Genomic DNA, 23409 nt, shown 5'->3' on the forward strand with positions numbered 1-23409 from the left:
GTAAGCCATTCATCCTATTGCTACAAGTGGGGTTAACATCATGTCTAGGGTCATAGCCACACCATACATTTAAAGCACATGGCTTCCCCAAAGGAATCCTGGGAACTATAGTTTGCTAAGGGTGCTGGGAATTATAGCTCTGTAGTAGAAACTACAGTTCTCGGGGTTCTTTGGGGGAAGCCCTGAGTGTTGCAGTGGTATAAATATGCTTTAAATGTGTAGATGTGACTGAGTTCGACCGTCAGAGAGCCCCTCTTAGCTTTATTTTTCTCAATGCCCAACAAACAGAAGTGTATCGACTTACTAAGTATGTTTTCTGTGTTCTCCGTTACGAGGGGGCCTTCAGGGTCAGGGTCAGGCCTGGGCTCTAGGAAGTACTCGGAAGCAACACAGCTGCCCTTTTTCTGACCTGCAGAAGAAGAAGAAAAACACATCACATTCATGGTGTCAAAAGCTTCTGGGAAGGGGCCAAAGGTTAGATCAGGTGGGAACCTCATACAGGTCCAAGGGGTGGAAAGGACTATATGTCTGGCCAAGGTAGGTCTGGCCAAGTGAGAGGACCAGCAGGGCCAGCCCTACTATTAGGCAGAGTGAGGCAGGTGCCTCGGATGGTAGATGTTGTGAGGAGCAGGAGGCAGTGGCAATCCCCTATGGCCATTCCCTGGAGCTGAAGCCCCAGCAGCAGTGGTGTTTCCTTGTTGCCAGTCTGGTTTGAGGAGGGTCTGGTTACCTGCACCTCTCACCCATTCAGCTTCTTCCGATAGGCCACAGACAGCCTTGCGCCAAGTGAGCGCCAGAGCACAGGGCCTATCTAGTCCAACATGCTGTTCTTACCAGATGCCTGAGGAGAACCCACAAACAGGACCTGAGCACAAGAGTTTGTGATTCCTCCAGCAACTGGTCTTGAGAAGCATGCTGCCTCTGGTAGGTAACATGGCCACTGTGGCAACGAGCCACTGACAGCACACAACTCAACTCAGGCCGCATATTTCAGCAGGCAGAGCATGAGGGCGTATGCTGCTCTGCTGACTTGATGCATGCCAGTGCTGCCACACGGCAGGTTTTATTTGCGTGGGTAGCAAAGCAGGGGCTAGGAAGCAAGGCCGCCCCAGGACATTTTGCTGCCTGAGGTGATCTGCTCCCCTCCCCAGTATTCCATCCATAGAAACCTCCTGAGCTGTTGACTCTTCCTTCAAGTTGAGAAAGTTATCTTCTACCACACAAGAGGGCAGCTGACTAGCTTAGGGAGTGTGAGGCTGGCCATGTGGCACACACAACTTGCCATCGTGGCTACCTCCAAGGCACCTGAAGCTTTAGTCAGCTGCCTCACTCTGCCCAATGGTAGAGCTGCACATACTAGATAGAGCAAGCGGCGGCAGCAAGGTGGTATTATTATTATTATTTATTTCATTTGTGGGAGCGAGTTCCATAGTTTAACCACACGCTTCATGAAGAAGCACTGGCTGAAGAAGAGGCAGGACATTTGCATTAGGGATTTGAGGAATGGGGAAATGAGAGCTAGAGAAGTTCACACAAGGCCTACAGGCAGCAGATACATGTATGCTCTTGCATGGGGAAAGTGACCACAGAAGGAAGTTTCAGAGGTGAACAGGTAGGATAGGGGGATTATAGAAAAAGGCGGCCAAGAATGTATATTGCAGCTGTGTGGGTGAGCGATGAAACACACATTATAATTCGAAGTAACCAACCAAAGTACAGTGGTACCTCGGGTTATGTACACTTCAGGTTACAGATGCTGCTAACCCAGAAATAGTACAGTGGTGCCTCGCAAGACGAAAAGAATCCGTTCTGTGATTCTCTTTGTCTAGCGTTTTTTTCGTCTTGCGAAGCAAGCCCATTGACGGATTAGCGGATTAGCGCTATTAGCGCTATTAGCGGCTATTAGCGGCTTTTAGCGGCTTATCTGCTGATCAGATCAGCTGATAAGCGGCTTAGCGGCTTAGAAAAAGGGGGGAGGGGAAAAAACCAGCAGGAACTTGCAAGACATTGTCGTCTTGCGAAGCAAGCCCATAGGAAATTCGTTTTGCGAAGCACCTCCAAAATGGAAAACTCTTTCATCTAGCGAGTTTTCCGTCTTGCGAGGCATTCGTCTTGCGGGGCACCACTGTACCTCGGGTTAAGAACTTTACTTCAGGATGAGAACAGAAATCGCGCAGTGGTGGCACAGTGGCAGCAGGAGGCCCCATTAGCTAAAGTGGTTCTTCAGGTTAAGAACAGTTTCAGGTTAAGAACAGACCTCCGGAACAAATTGAGTTCTTAACCTGAGGTACCACTGTACAGGATTCAGGTCTTGTGGTTTTAGTTCCTTTAACTAAAGGAAGTAGGCTAAACCCTCACTCTGAAGGCAGTTCTGAACCTACAGAATTCTTCCACATTTTGAGGTACACGCTGCCAGTATTGATGCCACTGTATCTTGAGTGGTAGATTAAGATTCCGTGGGCAGTTTGATCTCAAACATTTGTTTCAGGAACAAGGTTCCTGAATGATGGCTGTTCAAGGAACCTTTTTGAAAGCTGAGCTGCTGTGTCACACCACAGCTCCTCGGAAGAGTTTTGCTCTTCTTTTAACAAGCAGCAGTCAGATTGTGTCCAGCAGCCTAAGCTTTGCAAGAGTTCAGCTGCAAGTACATGTAGACTTGCAGGCAAACAGAGCAAAACCCAGATATGTGTTGTTTTTAAAGCCCCAATACATGGCCTTACAACTCACTCCCCTCTCATGATCACTTTCTTCAATTAGATGAAAACACAAATTATGGAAGCAGAGGAAGCCATGCAAGCCTAACGAAGCAGTTTAGATTTGGCCTAGTGACATCATCATCTGTAACTGGAGTCTCCAGGTGTGAGCGGGGAAACTTGACTTTTCAAGGCTCTTACCGGCAAAGAAACAGACCCTCCAGAGCCCAGCGTGCAGTGCCATGACTATCTCGGTGGTCTGGTTCTGCGGAAACACAATCCCTTCCTCCATGAACAGCCAGTAGTCAGTACTGACGGCGATGCCCACCAGGAGCAGTCCACACGCTCCGAAAACACTAGACAGCAGGGTCAGGGCGCGGCTGCTGCAGTTACTCATCCTAGGTGACAGGGGGAGCCACTGGCCAAATGCAGCGCAAGGACCTGGAGGAGGAATTGATAACAATCAGCCAGAGAAACCAGATATTCACACAAATCACACACCCCGCCCAAAAGCTATACTCACATTAAATTTGAGCTTTTCCTAGTCAAACCGATGGGTTCTCAGAGGCCCCAATAGTTACTGGCTCCCATATGCTTCCTCTTTAACCACAATATCTTTGTTTTCACTAAGAGAACATGACAGCTGGCTCTAAACACCACCCTAACTCACTAAAACCTCCCAAAGAATCCAAGGGGTCTTGGCTACAAGACCCTTCACCTTCTTCTAACTCAGGAGTGAGGAACCTCCAGGCTGCGGGCTAAACTAGGCCTGCCAATCTGGCCCGCGGAAGCTGTTTTTGGCCAGCCACGCCCATCTGTCACTCATATGATGTTTTATGGCCACCTATCTTTTACCAGGATAGGCAATGCAGCAGCTGCCAAGGAGCAACCAGCAGGGCACAAGGTGCAAGATGCAAGATGCAAGCCCTGCTGCTTTGGGGGGTGAGGATTAGTTCTACTTGCCTGCCTATCAAAAGTGAACCCATGGAGGGTTGGACACCTTTTTAATCCAGCCCACAGGACAAAAGTAGTTCTCTCCTTTTGCTCTGACCCAGTAGATTTTATTAAACATAAAAATAAATCCATATCCCGTCCATTCTCCCAAAGGATGACTCAGGGCAACAAATATTTCTGTGATTTAAAAAATTACAGTTAAAAACAAAATAAAAACATATCAAAGGCATTTAAAGACAGTTGGAAGCTTTTAAAAATGACAGAACAAACATCTAAAACAAATTTAAGAACCAAATCAGGTGACTGGATAGTGCCAATGAAATAGAAAAGAATTCAGCAGGCACCTGCCGAATTTTAAACTTCCACTCTACATGACAACCCTGAGAGGCCTTCTAACGACCCTCTCCTAGCTTTCGTACTCTGATGAGGAACCCCTTCATGACTGTCCTCAAATCCCAGAACACTGCAGAAGATTCTGGGGCAGTATTCTGTTTGTGTAGGGTGTCATCCAGGTCTGCTGGGATTACCTATTACAAGGACTGAGAGGGTGCCCAAGAATACTCCCACAATGACCCTGAATAACACTATTCCTGGTGCCCTAGAATATGCCCACAATATATCCTTCAGGCAGCTGGTCCACCATTATTGGTCTCAATAAAAAACTCACAGTAAGTTTCTAAGGAGCTCCAGATTTCCTGGAAATAATTTAAAAACTCTTCTACCAGAAATGTTTACTTCCACCTACATATTCTCCATAAAGGACCCCTGACAGACGACTCTGGGGTTGTGGCGCTCATCTCGCTTTCAGGCCGAGGGAGCCGGCGTTCGTCTGCAGACAGTTTTCCTGGGTCATGTGGCCAGCATGACTAAGCCGCTTCTGGCGCAATGGAACACCGAAACCAGAGCAGTGCACGGAAACGCCGTTTACCTTCCCGCCGGAGCGGTACCTATTTATCTACTTGCACTTTTTGGTGTGCTTTCAAACTGCTAGGTTGGCAGGAGCTGGGACCGAACAACGGGAGCTCACCCCGTTGCAGGGATTCGAACCGCCGACCTTCTGATCGGCAAGCCCAAGAGGCTCAGTGGTTTAGACCCCAGCGCCACCCACATCCCTACATATTCTCCTTACTCTCCTCCCAAAAAAATCTGGGTTATGAAATCTCCACCACCCATACCCTAGCTAGCCCATTAGGCCTTCTGACATGACGCAAGCAAGATTTATAGTTCTCGCCATTCCAGCATAATTCTCTAGCTCACAGTTCATGGGTTTTCATTCCAACCAGTGTAGCCTTGCTTCTTCCAAGAGCCATAGAATCATAGAGGTGGAAGGGACCGCACAGGAATGTTTTGCCCAAGGTGAAACTCAAACCAACAACCCTGAGATTAAGAGTCTCATGCTCTACCAACTGAGCTATCTCAGAGCTAATGTGAAGAAGCCAGACACCCTGGTGTCTACCATGTCTGAGGGGCCCTCAGTAAAGTGCCTTCTGGCAGGACCTGTCCTACATTTCTGGGCCTCCTCCCTCAGATAGTGGCTGCAGCAGGGCTGCCATCACCACTGGGCATCTGGGTCTGAGAGCTGCCCTGTTAATTTCCTGGAATTTCCTGACGTGCCAGACTTTGTTTTTTCAAGAGGAACCCAGGGCAGGTGTCAGAGGTGGACCCTCCCAGGGTGTGGGCTCCCAAGCACTTGCCCAATCAATCCACTTCATGGTCATGATCTCACCAAGTTTTCTTTTAAAGGGTCAGGTGGCTTTCCTGCCTTCCTTGCTCTGGGCCTTCCTGCCACCTTCCCCAGAACAATCCAGCATTCCTGATCGCCAGTTTAGGAATAGCGATTCTCAAAATGTATGTGGGGAAAGGCTGTAGCTCAGTGGTAGAGCATATGGATCTTAGGAACAGTGGAAGTTGCCTTATCCCAATTTCTTGGTCCTTCTGACCATGTCCCAAGTCCTAGGTGGAGATGCTGTGGATTGAATCTGAGACCTTTTGCATGCAAAGTAGATGTTCTGCCACTGAGTTCTGGTCCCGAGTTAAGGTCCCGGGTTCAATCCCCAGCGTCTCATGGGGGAAAGACCCTTGCCTGATATGCTGGACTGCCAATTGATGTGGACCAGCCTTCCCCAACCTGCCACCCTCCAGATGTTTTGGCCTTCAGCTCCAGCCAGAGCAGCTGTGGTAGAATTCTGCTGTAGGCCAAACTGAGCTTAGATGGACTAAAGGCTTTGGCTTGGCATGAGGAGGCCACCTATGTACAAAAAAACCCCCATTTCTTTAGAATATTGTTGGGATTTTTAACAAAGCAAAATGCAGGATGCAAAACAGACCACCACAGTCCTCAAAATGAATATTGCAGAAGCATATTCGGTTCATGCTCGTTGCAACCACTAAAGCAGAGAACTCATCAGCAGCTCATAATGACCAAGCCTGTTACAGAGATAAGGCACACTGCTGACTTTAAATGCTCTGGGTAGAGCTGATCCCAATACAGTGGTACCTCAGGTTACATACGCTTCAGGTTACAAACTCCGCTAACCCAGAAATAGTGCTTCAGGTTAAGGGCTTTGCTTCAGGATAAGAACAGAAATAGTGCAGTGGCGGCACAGCAGCAGGAGGCCCCATTAGCTAAAGTGGTGCTTCAGGTTAAGAACAGTTTCAGGTTAAGAACAAACCTCCGGAACGAATTAAATACTTAACCTGAGGTACCACCGTACACCAAAAATGATCCCATAGATTGGGAATGGTGAATTATGAGCATGTTTACTCATAAATAAGTCCTGTTGTGTTCAATGGGGCTTGCCTCCAGGTAAGGGCTTAACCCCGCAAAAAAAAATAAATGGGTAAAGAATTTATATTGTAATACACTAAGAAATCTGGCTGCCACATAGGGCTGAGGGAGGCATAATGGTTTTCGCTTTCCTCCTAGGAAGTCAGAAGGGTCTAGTTCAGTGGTGGGGAAGCTGTGGCCCTTCAGATTTTGTTGGACTCTAATTCACGTACACACCATAGACTTAAAGCAAACACGACTTCCCCCAAAGAATCATGGGAACTGTAGTTTGTTAAGGGTGCTGGGAATTGTGACTCTGTTGGGATAAACTACATGTCCTGGGATTCTTGGGGGGAAGGCATGTGCTTTTAATCTACTTTAAATGTATATTGGCATGCCTTGGTTTGGTTCCAGATGGTTTCAATAAAGCGAATATCGCAATAAATCAAGTCACATCATATTTTGGGGGGTTTCCCAGTGCATGTAAAAGTTATGTTTGCACTATACTGTGGTCTATTAAGCCAGGCCCCCTTGGCTGCTGGGGAGGGGGGGGGGAACCAGCCCCAGCGCTAGCCAGCTCCACTCCCTTGGAGAGAAGAGCACTGGTGGCGGACTTCCTTCCCCTGCTGGCACCTGCACCCACGTCCTTGTGAGAAGCAATATCTGTGAAGCACAATAAAACGAGGTGTGCTTGCAGTGTGTATATGCTGCCAGAGAAGAAAAGGCCAGGAAACATGGAGGGAAGGGAGTGTGTGTGGACAGGGAAGAGGAGTAATTGTAGGGCTGCCATCCGTTCAGATTTTCCTGGGATTTCAAAGGCAGAATTAACATCCAGGGGAAATTTCCGAAAGGCTGCACATTGTCAATCGAAAATTGTGGTGTTTTGGCTCAACAACTTTTTGGGTGTGCTGGTTTTTACGCTTTGAAAGATGGCTACCCTAAGCAACTCACAAGGCTAAGGTTCACATGTTGATTTGAAATGACTAGACAAACCTTTGGCTGCAAGCCTCTAGACCAGGGCTTTCCAAACTTGGGTCTTCAGCTGTGTTTGGACTACAACTCCCATCATCCCTAGCTAGCAGGACCAGTGGTCAGGGATGATGGGAACTGTAGTCCAAAAACAGCTGGAGACCCAAGTTTAGAAAGCCCTGCTCTAGTCCACTACTAAAGCTTTATAACCACAGCAGTACACCACCATCACCTTCGAATCATTCATTCTAGTGCTTGTTTCGGGTTGTGAGGGCAAGACTTGGAGGGATACCTACAATGGGCAGGAGTTTAATTTTGTGCTGTGTGACATATATTTGTATCTTGCTTTTCTGCCTAGGTGCTCAAGGTCATGTATATTTCCCCCTTCCTCCCCCCTTTTATATTTGCAACAGTCCTTTGAGGTAAGCTAAGCAAAGTTACTATATGTCCATAAGAAGCAGTTATTGTCAATAGATTATTGGTGGAGGGGGGGGCGCCTCGGAGGAAAGGCAGGGACTGCAATCCACAAACAGTGGTACCTCAGGTTACAGACGCTTCAGGTTACAGACGCTTCAGGTTACAGACTCCGCTAACCCAGAAATAGTACCTCGGGTTAAGAACTTTGTTTCAGGATGAGAACAGAAATCGTGCTCCGGCAGCGCAGCAGCAGCAGGAGGCCCCATTAGCTAAAGTGGTGCTTCAGGTTAAGAACAGTTTCAGGTTAAGAATGGACCTCCGGAACGAATTAAGTTCTTAACCTGAGGTACCACTGTACAATGAACTGGGACCTCCTCCCTCTTGCCCTCTCCTTCTGGTGCCAATCTAAACAAGCACTCAGAGGAGAATAGGGTGACCATGCGCCCTGGTTTACAGAGGATAGCCCTCTCTTTGAAGGGCTCTATCCTGTCCAAGTCTGGATTAAGGAGAAGCAGGAGAGGCCTTGAAGGTGCCCGTCACTGGTGAGCCCCTGAACAGCAGACAGAGCAGGCCACCAGGTTGCAGCCTTTCCCAACCATGCCGAGAGCCAGTGCTGGTCATACTCATTGCCCCTTGTTCCGCAAGGGACAATGACAATAAAGATATTGTATATCGAGTAGACCCGTTGAAGTCAAATTCACACGACTTACTGAGGTGCATGCGTTTTCTACTACTCTGACCCGAACTTAGTTGAATGGATGCATCCCTGAATTTGCATCTTGACAGAAAATCAGCGTATGGAAATTTGACGCAGACCTGGCACCCTCTCTTTTTGTTGATGCGCCGCCGTTCCTCTTTTGAGCCAATGCGTGTGTAGCCTCCTCTCTTAGAGGAGAGAGTGCAAGGGGACCAGGAGGCTCCAGAGGCCGGCAGTTGGACCTCTGCAGGGAGTGGGCCTTAGCAGATGCCCAGTGTTGTGACCCCTTACCCCCTACACACATGCCCCACAAAGTCTTGAGCCACGCTCTACCTGCCTGTCCCCAAACACCAGTCTCTGCTTCTGGTCCTTCATGTAGATGTTTTAAAAAGAGATTTGGAAACAGCAGAAACAACGTTATACCTTCTCAGTCTCACTCTTCTTCCCACACCCTGAATTATCCATCACACCTGCGGCTGGTTTCTCACCCCCACCCAATGGCTTCTGGGATTCAAGCTTGCAGTGTGGGTTGAACTGGCTGGTGCTTTCGAACCTCTCCACCTCTATGATTTCCTGTCTGACCTGAAAGCCCTGCACCAGTTGTGCCTGAGTTGGCTGTAGTAAACATAGGGAGAGCTGGATGGAACTCTGCACATGCTCAGAGACAATCTTCTTGATATAGTCTGGGGCTTAGCACTGATACAGAAACGGTCTGTTCTGGGAATGGAAAGCAGTGAGATCTCACCTGAAGCGCTGAGCTCCCCTCATCCCTTCCTCAATTTCCTAGCCCCCAGTGCTCATAATTTCAGGCCAGTTCTCTTGATGGGTTTCTGTGGAAGGATGGGGGGGGGATAAGCCTTCTTGTGCAACCCACCCCCCACTCCATGGAAGACTCATCTCTTCCATTGATTTATCTCTTGCAGAAGTTGATGTCATGAAACACAAAGATGACAACTATCCTCATGTCCCAGACCCGTATATGGGAATCACATGAGAAATACATTTGCAGCAGTGGGGTGGGGGTTGAAAACATGTAGAGCAGAGGTGAGTTGCTTCAAGTACATGGCTGCTGCCCCAACCTCCAGTCTCCTCCAATTACTGGGCCTCTGGAATCCAGGGTGCCCCCCCCCCAGTCTGCCCCATATGCACATCTCCACCACCACACCACCCCCGACGCCCCAAGCCATCAAGGCTTTGCTCCCTTCTGTTGCATAGCTATGGTTTTCTCCAAGATATGTTTGTGCTTTCAGAGAGTCCAGCATCATCCCCCTCACAATGGATTTTCAAGCACTTTTTTTCCCTGGCTTGTGTCTCCAGGGGTTTCTATTTATGCCCTCGACTGCATTTGTGCTGAAGAGAGGGACCAAAAAAAAGACCTAAACACTCTCTCTCTCTCTCTCTCTCTCTCTCTCTCTCTCTCTCTCTCTCTCTCTCTGCATGTGTGTGAAGGATAGGAAAATAGTATCTGGCCTAGAATGGAGGGCTGTGGGGATAGGGGCAGTCTGAATGGCAAAGAGTCTGTCATGGAGAGGGGTGGCACCAGAAAAAGGGTGGGGGGTGCAGAAGGCACAAAGTATATTTTTAGGTAGTTGAGAGAGAGAAATAGCAGCATATGTTAACAACAAGAGTCCAGAAAGGGGGGGGGAGTAATGGGGGCAGTTCCTTGTTAGAGGGCCCAAATCCTTGTGTGTGTGTGGGGGGGGGGTCAGATCCTTGTGGCACCCTCTGACACTGCCCCTAGTTAAGGAGAGAAATAAAAATATACCCTCTCCCCCCTTTCCTCTTTAAAGATGGAGGGCACAAGGAGAAGGGGACGACAGAGGATGAGATGGTTGGATGGTGTTCTTGAAGCTACCAGCATGAGTTTGATCAAACTGCGGGAGGCAGTGGAGGACAGAAGTGCCTGGCGTGCTCTGGTCCATGGGGTCACGAAGAGTCGGACACGACTAAACAACAACAACAAATATCAACCTCCCTGCCCTACTCCCTATGTAACAGCGCCCCCTACTGCCTGCCCACAGCATTGTTTATAGCCCCTTAGCAGTGAAGTGTCACCCCACCCCCCAGAGGAGAACCTTTATTCGATTCCTCCCATCTGTGATTGTTTTATTTTGGTTACAGAAGGCGGCGCAATATGGTCACCCTACTCACACACATTCCTCTTCCTGTTCCAGATCTGTATATGCATACACAACATTCAAGGGAGAAGGAGCGTGTGTGTGTGTGAGGCGGGAGAGGGGGGGAGAGAGTGGATGATATGTTTGTGGGAACGGATAGGAGGAGGTTTGCAAGGACAGCCCAAGTCCCATCTGCACTGTCCGTTTCAAGACATATCATACCACTTTAAACAGTCATGGCTCCCCCTCACCCCAAAGCATCCTGGGAACTGTCATCCGATAAGCTTGCTGAGAGTTGTTCGTTAGGAGAGCCCTATTTCCCCCCACAGAGCTACAGTTCCCAGAGGGGTTGATTGTTAAGGGGAATGGGGTGTCTCCCAAAAATGCTTGGCACCCTTAGTGAGCTACAGTTCCCAGAATTATTTGGAGGAAGCCATGACTGTTTAAAGCGGCATGATACCACTTTCAACGTACTGTGCAGATGGGGCCAAAGACAAAGGTATGGATGGGAAGCAGCTGCCTTAATGCTGAGTCCGACCATGGCTCCATCTAGGTCAGTATTGTCAACTTTGACTAGTAGCGGCTCTCCAGGGTTCCATGCAAGGTCTCTTTTCCTAGCCAACCTTGGAGATACCAGGGATTGACTCTGGGGCCTTCTGCACTCAGAGCTGGTGCTTTGCCACTGAGCTGTGGCCCCCCAAACAAACAGAAGATCACATGAGCAGAGAGAGGTTTAAAGACCTGGGTGAGGCTGTCACTCACAGGAAGTCATTAGGCAGAGGCTGGGCAGCCGCCGTAGTGTAGTGGGTAGAGTACTGAACCTGGGAGTAGAGTACCTGGGAGACCAGGGTTCAAATCCCCACTTGGCCATGAAGCTCATTGGGTGACCTTGGGCTGGCCACTATCTCTCAAGCTAACCTACCTCACAGAGTTGTTGTGAGGATGATGTGGAGAGAGAGGCAGAAGTGTGTACACCCCCTTGAGTTATTTGGAGATATGCTGTGATTGATATATAATAATAGTAGATATGGAGGTGCTCTGCCTCTCAATTCCTGCATCACCCAGGGGGGTTGGACCAGATAGCCTACAAATACATTTTCCAACTCTAGATGGTAAGATTATAGGATGGACAGACAGGTGGACAGACGTTTACAAGAGAAGAAGAGGAAGGATGATTGGCAGACAGATATTTATTGCCATGATGGATGCGCAGATAGGTACTGACGGACGGGTTGCACTGTGGCTCAGCTTGATGACATAAGTTTTTCATGCAGTTTCTGCATAATTTACTGTAAGTGGTATGTTGTTTCTCACATTGAAGTGATGCACACAATAGCAGCTTAAAATGCAGCAATGTCGCTTCCCCTCCCCATTTCAAGTCGACTTGCATGTTGCTGTATGCGCCTGAGGGCGGGAATGTCTTTACCCGATGCACTTTATGTTTCCCTGTGCCTGCAATGCGCCCCCCCCCCCAAACTCCTGTTCAATGAAGCTGTCATCTGGCCATGGCCTGCCATCTGCACATGTGCAATGACTGTTTCTAACGTACACACCTCAGCTTCACCATGGCTTCCATCTTCAAATCAGATGGGAACTGGTTTGTGAGGAAACGCCTCCAACAGCTGTATTTCTCAAGATACATAGGGATTGTGGCTAATGTTATGTGTACAGCGCTTCAAACACCAGCAGTGGGAGCGCACTGGAGCCAGAGTAAGTCGTAATGCGTACACAGTATCAATCACAATTCAAGAAGGACACTGACAAACTGGAACGTGTCCAGAGGAGGGCAACCAAAATGGTCAAAGGCCTGGAAACGATGCCTTATGAGGAACGGCTAAGGGAGCTGGGCATGTTTAGCCTGGAGAAGAGGAGGTTAAGGGGTGATATGATAGCCATGTTCAAATATATAAAAGGATGTCACATAGAGGAGGGAGAAAGGTTGTTTTCTGCTGCTCCGGAGAAGCGGACACGGAGCAATGGATCCAAACTACAAGAAAGAAGATTCCACCTAAACATTAGGAAGAACTTTCTGACAGTAAGAGCTGTTCGACAGTGGAATTTGCTGCCAAGGAGTGTGGTGGAGTCTCCTACTTTGGAGGTCTTTAAGCAGAGGCTTGACAACCATATGTCAGGAGTGCTCTGATGGTGTTTCCTGCTTGGCAGGGGGTTGGACTCGATGGCCCTTGTGGTCTCTTCCAACTCTATGATTCTATGATTCTATGATTCTATGAATCTGCAGGATAGGGCCAATTAAAAAATTAAGGGCAATATAGTTATACAAGGAAAACAGACAGGATTGTGAGAGGTGCATGAGCAAAAGACAATAACTTGGCAGGAGAGGAGATCCACACCTAGAACAGGATGAGTGGAAATCTCTCCATTGAACTTGTATTCAAAGAGCTGGCCTGCAGGGTTCATCATACAATATGTCTAATGCAACTTTCCGAGACCTATTATATACTGATCTGTAAGTGCTCTCTGTCACAAATCCTGAAGTTCTCTATACGTAAGATATTATATTTCCATGCTCAAAACCATCTGGAATAACCATTGTCCATTTTTAATAGCAATCACAAACTCCAGTTGCTCAATAAACATGTTATGAGAGAGTATGAGACATCTACCCTTTTCACCCCCCATTTCTAAACTCAACTCGTGAGTCCCATAGGGTGGTTGAAGATACTTAAGGAACAACAAATCTGTGCTATGTTGCCTTGAGTATGTGCTCCTAGCCTGAGTACAAACTCATTGAGTAGCACCTACAGATCAAGAACCAATGCTGGCCAGTTGTTAAGAGTGAATGAAGCCCATAGCTATCTATAAACCCATCACCTCAGCTGGGCTTGCAGTGAAGTGCCTATAATCCAAGGCTGTGAGTTTGAGATGCACATGCTTTGCATACAGAAGGTCCTAGGTTTGATCTCAGCCATTCAGTAGTATCTGGTGCCCACTGGGACTGGCAGGGTGGAAGGAAGGAGGACAAACAGTAGGTGGAGCCAGAGCACCAATGACTGGCAGAACCAACTCACTCTAGTTTTGCTCCCTTCCCTTCTGAGTTCTACAAGGGCAACAAGACCAAGGAAGAGGATGCTAATAGGCAGTGCCATGCCCTGGACTGGTTGCAAGCAGGAAGGCAGGGAGCTGGTGGAAGATGGCTGATGGCAATGCCCCATTTGCCCTAATGGGCCAGCTTCCATTATCTGCTGTAGCAAGTCCTGAGAACCCCGAGACCCCCCTGGAGAGCCACTGTCCGTCAGAGTAGGCAATACTGGTCATCTGGTCTGGTTTAAGGAAGCTTCCTAGGATCCCATGAGTATTGACATTTGACCCCTTTCCCTTAAGTTAGGGTGACCACCCTTTCCCCCTGTCTTGCTCCTGAGCCTTTAACAGCAGCCTGCTCCATAGAAATTTAGCTGGTGGAGCTTTTGCTGCCACATATTTCCATGGCAGGAAAAGCTTCCCGTTAACTGCAGTGGCTGGTGTCCGTTGGGGCTGGTTGGGCGGATGCAGGGAGCCTAGTCAGTAGGTGGCGCCAGAGAGCCAATGACCTGCAGAACCAACTCATTCTAGTTTTGTTCCCATCCTTCTCCTCCCTGCTGAGTTCTACGTGGAGATTCAGGAGCAAGAGGAAGCTGACAGCCAATGCCTTAAATAAGAAGGCAGGCAGGCAGGCAGGCAGGCAAGGGCTGTTTGGAGGCCAATTGTGGAGCAGTGCCCCATTTGCCCCAATGAACCAACTTCTACGGCCTGTTAAGCCACTGACTGCAGTGTGGTGTTCTGACTAGGGAGACGCAGGTTCAAATCCCAGTTCTGTTATGAAACTGAGTGGATGATTTTGGCTATCAATTGGCCTAAGAGAGCTGTTGCAAGACTAACACTGGGATATTATTAGGGTAAAATGGGATAAGCCCATGTATTTTGCCCTGGTCACTCTGGATCAGATTGTGATGAATTAAACATATAAATGAGGACTGCTGCTGAAATGCCACCGAAAGTGAAATCCAAAATGAACTTGTAGGCTCCTTCTCAGGCGAAGCCTCTGCATAATTTCAAGAAAAACCAAAAGAGTTCAAATAAAACTAGCAACATTTCCCAGGAGATTTTTGCGCATGCACCCATGTACACACACATACACACGGGTGCACTTTCAACCTAACACAGACTTTCCATGTTAAAAGGGCCACCCGTGTTCATAGGCCAGATAAATAGGCCAAAGGAAACCATCTTTGTTACAGTTTAATCTCACTCTTCCCGCAAGGAGTTCAAGATGGCACTAACGGTCCCATCCATCCCAATTCATCCTCACAACAACTCTGTGAGGAACGTGAGTCTGAGAGAGCATGACAGGCCCAGAGCCAGCCAGTTAGCTTCATGGGTGAGGAGGGATTGACACTAGCCACTATACCACACTGCCTCCCATACAATAAGTGTAAAAGTGTTTCCCCTCCCCATAACCACTAGTGTAACTCCTAAAACGATTCCTTCTCCTCTACCACCACCACACTGGTCCCCCCACATTCTGCCCCACAGCATGCTGTTGTCATTGTATAGTTGGTTGTGTGTGCGCGCCCCCCACAAATGTAACAAACCTAGCACAAATGCAGCACACATTCTGCTTGACCCCTCTGTATCTCATGCACCAATATGCTAGATTAAATCTCACCCTTTAGCTCAATGCCAGAACCCACCCCAAATACCTCTTCCTTTCTCCCAGCTCCACAGCAACCACATCTCTTCCCTCCAGCAAATACTGTACCATATTCATCTGTGGCGGGGAATACAATCTTACAGCAATGTCACCATCTGGGATTAAACATTTGTGGGTTTGTTTGTTTTCAGGGGCGCGCAGTGAGACAGAAATATACACTGTATTATATGCAAAATCTTGCTCTTTTTGCTTGAAACCCATCTCTCTTTCAAGTAGACTCACACATCCAGCAGAAAAACACGGAGGGGGGAGGAGGAGGGGTTGGGAATAGCTCCTGGGCGCAAGCTGAAACCTCAGAATTGCTGTTACAATTATAATATCACAGTCTATACACACAAAGGGCTCGTTCCGAGAATTTTGTATTTGTGCGCTAGCATTGAGAATTCACATGCACACCGAGGGTATAGAATTCACATAGACTTCAACGTTGAAAGGAATTCACTTGCGCGACCACAGTACATACTCTCTCAAAGAGGGCAATCTGCCAAGAATTAATGGGAAATATGCAAACATTAAATCTACTCCTGCCACACACACACACACACAAACAGTTAAATAAGATGCACATATAAGACTACACACACATACACACACCATCCTCATCTTTATGCACCATGTAATCTAAGCACCGAGGCGTTAAAGGGGCCTCCCATTAATCAGGTACCCTCATGTGCACTAACATGAAGAGGGGTGGGAGGTAAGCGTAAACATAATTCAATTGACACCACCCTGTGAAATTGCACACACAAGCTAGAGAGACAGGAGCTAATAGTAATCACAAACACAGACACACACCATTGGATAACCTAGACAGATTGATGTTAAAAGGATTGAAGAGGAGCTCTCTCTCTCTCTCTCTCTCTCTCTCTCTCTCTCTCACACACACACACACACAGTGCTGTAGAAAATCACAGGCACATGCATTACATACCAGTGCAACACCTTGACAAAGGTGTCAAAGCTACCCTAATGCTGCATGCTGTATTTAAACAGAACAAAACCAGTGAAACATACTAGTGCTATGTTGGAAGTGTGCTAAAGGGACAGCACCAAACTACGGGCTGGAATCACTCTCCTAACATAGAACACTGTTTTTAAATCACAGACATCCTGCCTGCCAGGCAGTGCAGTGCACAGAGAAAGGTGCAGAATGAATTTACATCCAGCAATCCTCTCTCTCTCTCTCTCTCTCTCTCTCTCTCTCTCTCACACACACACACACACACACACACACACACACACTATACTGGTGCAGCATACGGCTCATCTAAATTAGCAGTTCTGGCTGTTTTGCAACACACATACAAATTGCATTTAAAGGGATTTGTATCTACTAGGCGTCAAAAAATAAATAGGAAGATGGGTGTAGTGTTGTATAAAGGCATGAACCCACACTGCTCCGTATGTAATGTTATAGTTGGAAAGGTTTAACTGAAGGCAGCTTTTTGAAATCAGTTTTGTGTTCGTGCTTGGCTCTACAGAAAGCCAGAGAAATCTACAGAAAGGACGCTGAACCGTACATGCTTACTAGGTGTAATGGGAATCACACACACTGAAAAACATGAGATTTCATATGAAGTGACATGCAGTGTTTTGTATTGACTATACGCACATATATGTACTAGCAAGGGAAGTTCCCACCTGCACAGACTCCACATCTCTGGGGGAGAGGAGGATAATGCCAATAAAAATTGCTTCCCATGCACCTCAGTGTAATAACAGAACCGCACAGAAACGAGTTAAGGATGTGTGTTCTCTTCACTAACTTACTACCAAAGAATCCAAACACATCATCGCCAGTCTGTGCTGTTATGTACCAGAGAAAACCCAGCCTTCATCCAAGAGGATCTGAAGGAATTCACTAACACACCAACCAGAGGGCTTAAAAGTTAAGCATCTGCAATGCACATCAGGTGCTACAAAACAGCCATTCCGCTGCCCCTCAAGGAAAGGCCACAAGCTCACACCCAGGCCAAAGTTGTCCAAAGTAACACAACACTGGGCGAATCATCCAGAGGGGGAACGCAAAAGAGCAGCATGACATTAGCGAGATTCTCTTTTACTTAGGGCCAGCCAAGCAGGTTACAAGCTTCTTAATTGCACAGAACTCCGGGGCTGCCGGGGAAGAGTCCTGTGTAACTCTGAGGCTTCCATCCTCTTAGAACTATTAGCTGATCTGAGCCATGATAACCCCTCTCCTCATTCTGGGTCTCTAATGCAGATGGACACACAGAGAGAGGAACCTGCCTTGAAGCGAAGGGAAGGCGATTCCCAAGCAGGACAATGTAGCAGCTGTGTTACTAGCAGGGATTTCAGCGCACTGTTGGGAAGGGAGGTGGGCTAAGACGGGGTCTGTATCTCTCACCTTGCTGTTAGAATCCCACCGGAGCTTTGAGATCCTTGCTCTTCCACCGCACCTGCATCGCTTTCCTGCTTTTTATTCTTAGTTATCTCTCCTTTTTCTCTCGCTCCAACCTTCCAAGGGGTGGCTGGGAGTTGGGATGGGATGTCACCCGTTCCCTCTTTCTTAAGGGAGGGTATCTTCTTGAAGGGCCGGTGACTACGCGACCCCCAAGCGACGATGGGTCTCTATCGCGGAAGGCCCCATCCAGAAGTTTGCTTCATCCAAAAAGTGGGAGAAGGAGAAGAAGAGGAGGAAAGAGAGAGAGAGAGAGAAAGAGAGAGATGGATGAGAGGAGAAGGGGCTGCAGTCTTCTTCGAGGAGGGGGGACACGGCAGAATGAAAGAGGGAGAAGAAGGAGGGAGCTCTGGGAAGGGGGGGGCGCGACGAATGCAGCAGCCAGCCGCGGTTCTGTGGGGTGGGAGCAGGAGGGCGAGCTGGCGGTGGTCAATATGGAGCTGGGGGCCGGAGGAGCCGAGCTGGGGGGCCGGAAGAAGGAATGCAGCAGGAGCAGCAGGAGGGAGACGGGGAATGACAGGATGAAAAAGGGAGCCAAGCGGACGAATGCAGCAGGGGGAAGAAGAAGGGAGCGCGCGAGCAGACGACAGAACGAGGGACGCAGAAGGAGAGGAGGGGAAGAGGCAGAGGGGCGAAAAGAGGGGTGCAGGAGAGGGGGGAGGCAGAGGGGGGTTGAAAAGGGGTGCAGCGGATGGGGGAGGGGGGAAGGGAAGCCCTCGAAGGGACGAAGGAATCGGGGAAGCGGAAAAGGGGGAGAGAGAATCGAAGAGGGATCCCGGCAGAAGGAGAGAGAGGGAAGGAAAGGAAGAGGGTCCGGAGGAGGAGGCGGAGGAGAGGGGAGTGCTATGGGGGGGTGTTTCCAGGCAGGAGGCAAAGGACTGAAAAAGCCACGCAATGGCGAGAGGCTGGGGGGGGGGGCAAGGGAATGCAGTAGCAGAGAAAGGGAGAACGAGCGAGTGGGGAGCGATCAGAAATCGCAGCAGGAGGAAAACCCGTTTGGGGGGGGGGAGTCAGGGAGCGCAGCAGAGATGCGGGTAAAAGAGGGAGGGGGAGAATTAAATCAATAAGTCCCAGTTGGGGAAAAGGAGGGTCTCCCTCAGCCAAAGATAGCCTCGTTATCTGGAGGGCGACCCCCAAAAGGGGGGGGAGAGAAGGGTGGCTGTGCGGGGGGGGGGAGGGATCGTTGGATGGAAAAAGAGAGCGGGCGAGGGGGGCTGCGGTGGAGGCGCGCCGGAGGAGGGAGGAGGAGGGAGCTCGAGAGAGAGAAAGGCTGCTACCGATTTTGTCCTGGGGGGCTTCGATCGGGCAGTGATGCCGCAGTCGGGTGCCGAGAGGTGGCTGCCTGTCTCTCGGTCCCCCTCCCTCCTGCTTTCCCCCTCTCTCCCTCTCACACACTCGCACACTCACACGCACGCACACAAACACACAGGCTGGCACGCACAGGGCGCCCCCGCGGCCGGATCCCGCACGATCACGGGATCCGCTTGGCTGGGAACTGACGAGGGGCGCGAGGAGAATTCACAATCGCCCCAGCCCAGGACACACACACACACACACACACACACACACACACACACCCCAGCCCGGCTCCCTGCAGCTGGCCGTGATGTCAGAGGGACCACTCTTAAAGGGACACGACGCCCCGGCTTCCCGCCCCGACCTCGCCAGCCGGGGGGGAAGTGGGCTCGTCTGCTGGGTGGTGTGTGTGAGAGAGAGACAGAAAGCGGATAGATCTGAATAGGAGAGGAACGCACAGGACAGATAGCAAGCGAGCAGGATGCAGCGGTGAATATCCGAAACGTGGGGAATGTCGACATTCTCCATACGTCTGACACTCGCGGTAACATTCGCTCTGCCCGCATTCACATGTGTGTGGAGCGCGCGCGTGTTGGTCTAGACTGTCGACAGTCAGATATAAAAGTCAGCCTTCACCAAATTTCGGACAATGAGCTAGCCTGGATGTCTGCGTATGTTTTGGTACACACACACACACACACACACACACCACACGTGTGCCTTAGAGCCCAATGCATTCACAAAACCGACCTGGGATTGTCAGCATTTCGTCTATGAAGGCGAAGAGTTAACCAATGTTTAGACAGTCATTGTAGCCTATGGAGGTGTTTTTCCCCTCTTGGTACCTGTCATATACAACAACTATCATTAGCATCATCATCATTATTACCTTTATCAGCAGCACCAAAGATTCACAGCTGATGCTGCTGGGATAATGCCAAGTAAATACAGTTCGTTAAAAATGTTAATGATAACAAAACGAGACACCCACAACTGGCACCTGCGCCTTAGAACACCACCTTGTTTTCTGCACACCTCTATGAAATGCACGTAACTCTCCTTCTCACCACCACGCGGGCGCGGAGTCCCCTTTAGTGTGAGCATCAGGATGGGTGGCGAAGGGAGAAAAGAGGTTTTGTAATGAGCCTTCATACGAGGAGTTCCTAGGACTGGCCGTGAGGGGACTGAGCGTCGATGCTCTCTGGAGCCAGAAATCTTGAAAAGGGGAGGGAGATCTGGCTTGGCTTTCTTTTTTCCTTTTTTTTTGTGGTCTCGGTTCCTGAGGTTTCTTCGGAAGCTGAAGGGACTCCAGCCTAAGTCAGGAGGGCTCCTGGTCTCTCTCAATGACAACTTCGTTCAGTACACAACAGAAGATAATCCTGTTGACCCGCAAGAAATGACCCAATCCCATATTATGGCAAAACCTTTATCAGATCCTCATTAGATATCATGGCCTTATGAAGCTAATTGCCATAGTTATTAATATGAGTTTTGGTCACGTTGGAAGCTTCAGATTCCTTGGATCTCCAAGTGGTAATCTAGTGAGTTTACAGAACTGGGTTTTTTGGTTCCCTTGGTATGTGGAGGAAGTAAATGGGAAGAAACTGGGAGAGGAGCAGCTGTAGACAACTGGGAGGCAAGAAACTGGGAGGCAAGCCAGCAGCTGAGGATGATGGGAGTTGTAGTCTCCAAGACGTCTGAGGGTCACCTGGTTGCGGAAGCCTGAGTCACAGGAGAGACACATCAGTGGGTTTTAAAAAATTTATTGTTGTGATTTATTCATCACCTTCCGCACATGTCCCAAGGCGATGCACAAAATAGGATTGAAACAGCTAAATAGCAGTTACAAAAATAAACAGAAACAATGTAGAGTGAGCACCGTATGGGAAACACTTATTCATCCAGCTGGGTGCAGCAAAAATGTCTTCTGGGGAAATGTAGAGAGTGGGCTCCTGGCCTATCTCAACAGGGGGCGCTGTTCCACAGAGCAGGGGCAGCCACACTGAAACCCCCGATACTTCATGATTTACTGTTTGGAGCTGAGCTTCTGGCCACTGCAGGCAATAGGAGCCAGTGCTCAAGGAAAGTGGCAACAGGTAAAGGGACCCAGGGGCTGATGGAAAGTGAGGGCCTGCGAGAGTGGGAGCAAGCTGTAGGAGCTTGTGGGAGCCCAAGGAGCAATGAAACTGATGGGGATGGGTGGGAAGGAAGAAAGGGACTGAGACTCAGGTAGATACAGCTGTAGGGGTGAAGGAAGAAGGAGGGTCTGTTTCAAGATTTCAGCATGCTTTAATCTGATCCTCTGTGTGTGGGAGCTAGGACTATTCAGGGCCCACACTTTGCACGTGCTCAGAGGCACTCTTTTTAGTACAGTGGTACCTCGGGTTACAGATGCTTCAGGTTACAGACTCTGCTAACCCAGAAATAGTACCTCAGGTTAAGAATTTTGCTTCAGGATGAGAACAGAAATCGTGCGGCGGCAGCGGGAGCCCTATTAGCTGAAGTGGTACCTCAGGTTAAGAACAGTTTCAGGTTAAGAACGGACCTCTGGAACGAATTAAGTTCTTAACTCGAGGTACCACTGTACTACTTCATACAATCACATGCCTCTTGAATTTTTGCATGCCATGTATTTGTTTAAAAAGCAACACAAACACACAGCCCTGCTAGGAAAAAAAGAAGTTGCCAACTTTGCATTTATTTGTTTGTCAACTGTATACCTGCACCTTTCCTCCCAAAGGAGCCTAGAGCCGCAAACAACAAATGATAAAAAACCCCTCTTTAAAACAATTCCAAATGTAGACTGTAGAAACATGCAAACATTCCCCAGTAAGCCTTCAATGAACTTCAAACCACAACCAGGCACTCAAAGAATCTGAAAAGATAAGATACCACAAAACCCAAATTTGCAACCCTGTCCCCTCCAGGGTATGGGACGCGGGTGGCGCTGTGGGTAAAAGCCTCAGCGCCTAGGGCTTGCCGATCGAAAGGTCGGCGGTTCGAATCCCCGCGGCGGGGTGCGCTCCCGCTGCTCGTTCCCAGCGCCTGCCAACCTAGCAGTTCGAAAGCACCCCCGGGTGCAAGTAGATAAATAGGTACCGCTTACCAGCGGGAAGGTAAACGGCGTTCCGTGTGCTGCGCTGGCTCGCCAGAGGCAGCTTTGTCACGCTGGCCACGTGACCCGGAAGTGTCTCCGGACAGCGCTGGCCCCCAGCCTCTTGAGTGAGATGGGCGCACAAACCCCAGAGTCTGTCAAGACTGGCCCGTTCGGGCAGGGGTACCTTTACCTTTACCCCTCCAGAAGGCAGCTGGGCCTTCCCATTCTGTTGCAGAACTGGGCTTCTTTGGTACCAGGTGCTGCAAAAACACCAAATGGTGTCCATTCCTCGCCTTGAGGCATTTTGAGTGGGCGAATGTAGAGATATATTTATCATCAGACAGTAACAGAACAGAAGCCTCCTTTTATCCTTCTCCCCCCACAGCCCACAAACTCAGCCTCCCTCTGCTCCAGTGACAGAGATGAGGGAAGATGGAGAGAAATCTCAGAGCTGGTGAGACTGTAAACAGTCAACAGGAGGAAGGTGGCCAAAGGGTAGGCTGGAAACTGCAAAAGTTTTGAGTTGTTTCTGCAGAGGGTATTTAAAAATCTCCAACTCCTTCTGTGAGATACGATAGCCTGAGATATTTAATTTGTAAAATTAATGTCTCAAATATGCAAACACAAAGGCACAAATCACCTCCTTTATTAAAATCAATAACATGAATACAAAAACAACATATTCCTTGATCTGTGGTTGACATACTCCTCTGTTATTCTGTTCTTTAATCAAATGTGTGATCAACCAAGCTGTTTACTCTTTAATTCTTCATCTATGCCCCCAAAACTGAGAGGTGTGTTTTTTTAAAAGAAAGAAAGAAAAAGATGCGGAGGTAATCTTCTCAGGGTTGTTGCCACAGTCACACATCACTTGCTTGCAGACCACTTTGGATCATGCAGTGAGGTCATCATTGCGCGTCATGAGAGGCAGCTGCCACCACCCTGCGACACTTCCTTCTCCTTGCCTTCTCCTTCAGTATTGTGATGTCATCACACCCAGCATTTCCAGGGCTCTGATCCATTTCCTTGACTGTTGCTTGTTCATGGCAGCCAGAGAAACACTGAGTGTGATTGCCACCGCTTTATAAGTATTATCATTATTAATAATAATATTTATATATTGCTTTTCAACATAAAAGAAATCTGTAAAACCTAATAAAGCAACAATATGAGAGCAATTAAGACCAGTCAAACAAACCATTAAGCAATTAAAACAAAGCATGTAAAATCCAGGGATTCTGCATAAAACAAAAGCCTTTCACACCATCTATGTGC

The 23409-nt window shown here is 48.7% G+C and overlaps 1 protein-coding gene across 3 annotated transcripts in view; it reads right to left on the reverse strand.

Moving 5' to 3' along the window:
- CACNG7 (calcium voltage-gated channel auxiliary subunit gamma 7) overlaps nt 1-19288 on the reverse strand; it is a 44011-nt gene extending 24723 nt beyond the window's left edge. For 2 of the 3 annotated variants that reach the window (XR_014213220.1, XM_082197095.1), the window contains exons 1-4: nt 19019-19288; nt 17688-17941; nt 2895-3134; nt 305-409 (exon numbers count right to left, since the gene is read on the reverse strand). Coding sequence is in view for 2 of the 3 variants with exons in the window: in XM_082197095.1 (XP_082053221.1) it covers nt 305-409; nt 2895-3090 (301 nt within the window). In the remaining variant the exon portion in view is untranslated. Of the gene's footprint in view, nt 1-304; nt 410-2894; nt 3135-17687; nt 18981-19018 lie in introns of those variants that run through there. The other variant, XM_082197096.1, reaches the window with a different exon arrangement.
- Between the last annotated feature and the right edge of the window lie 4121 nt (nt 19289-23409).

The sequence above is a fragment of the Podarcis vaucheri genome (assembly GCF_965113315.1).
Source record: "Podarcis vaucheri genome assembly, chromosome: 13".
In the NCBI taxonomy this organism is placed as follows: domain Eukaryota; kingdom Metazoa; phylum Chordata; class Lepidosauria; order Squamata; family Lacertidae; genus Podarcis; species Podarcis vaucheri.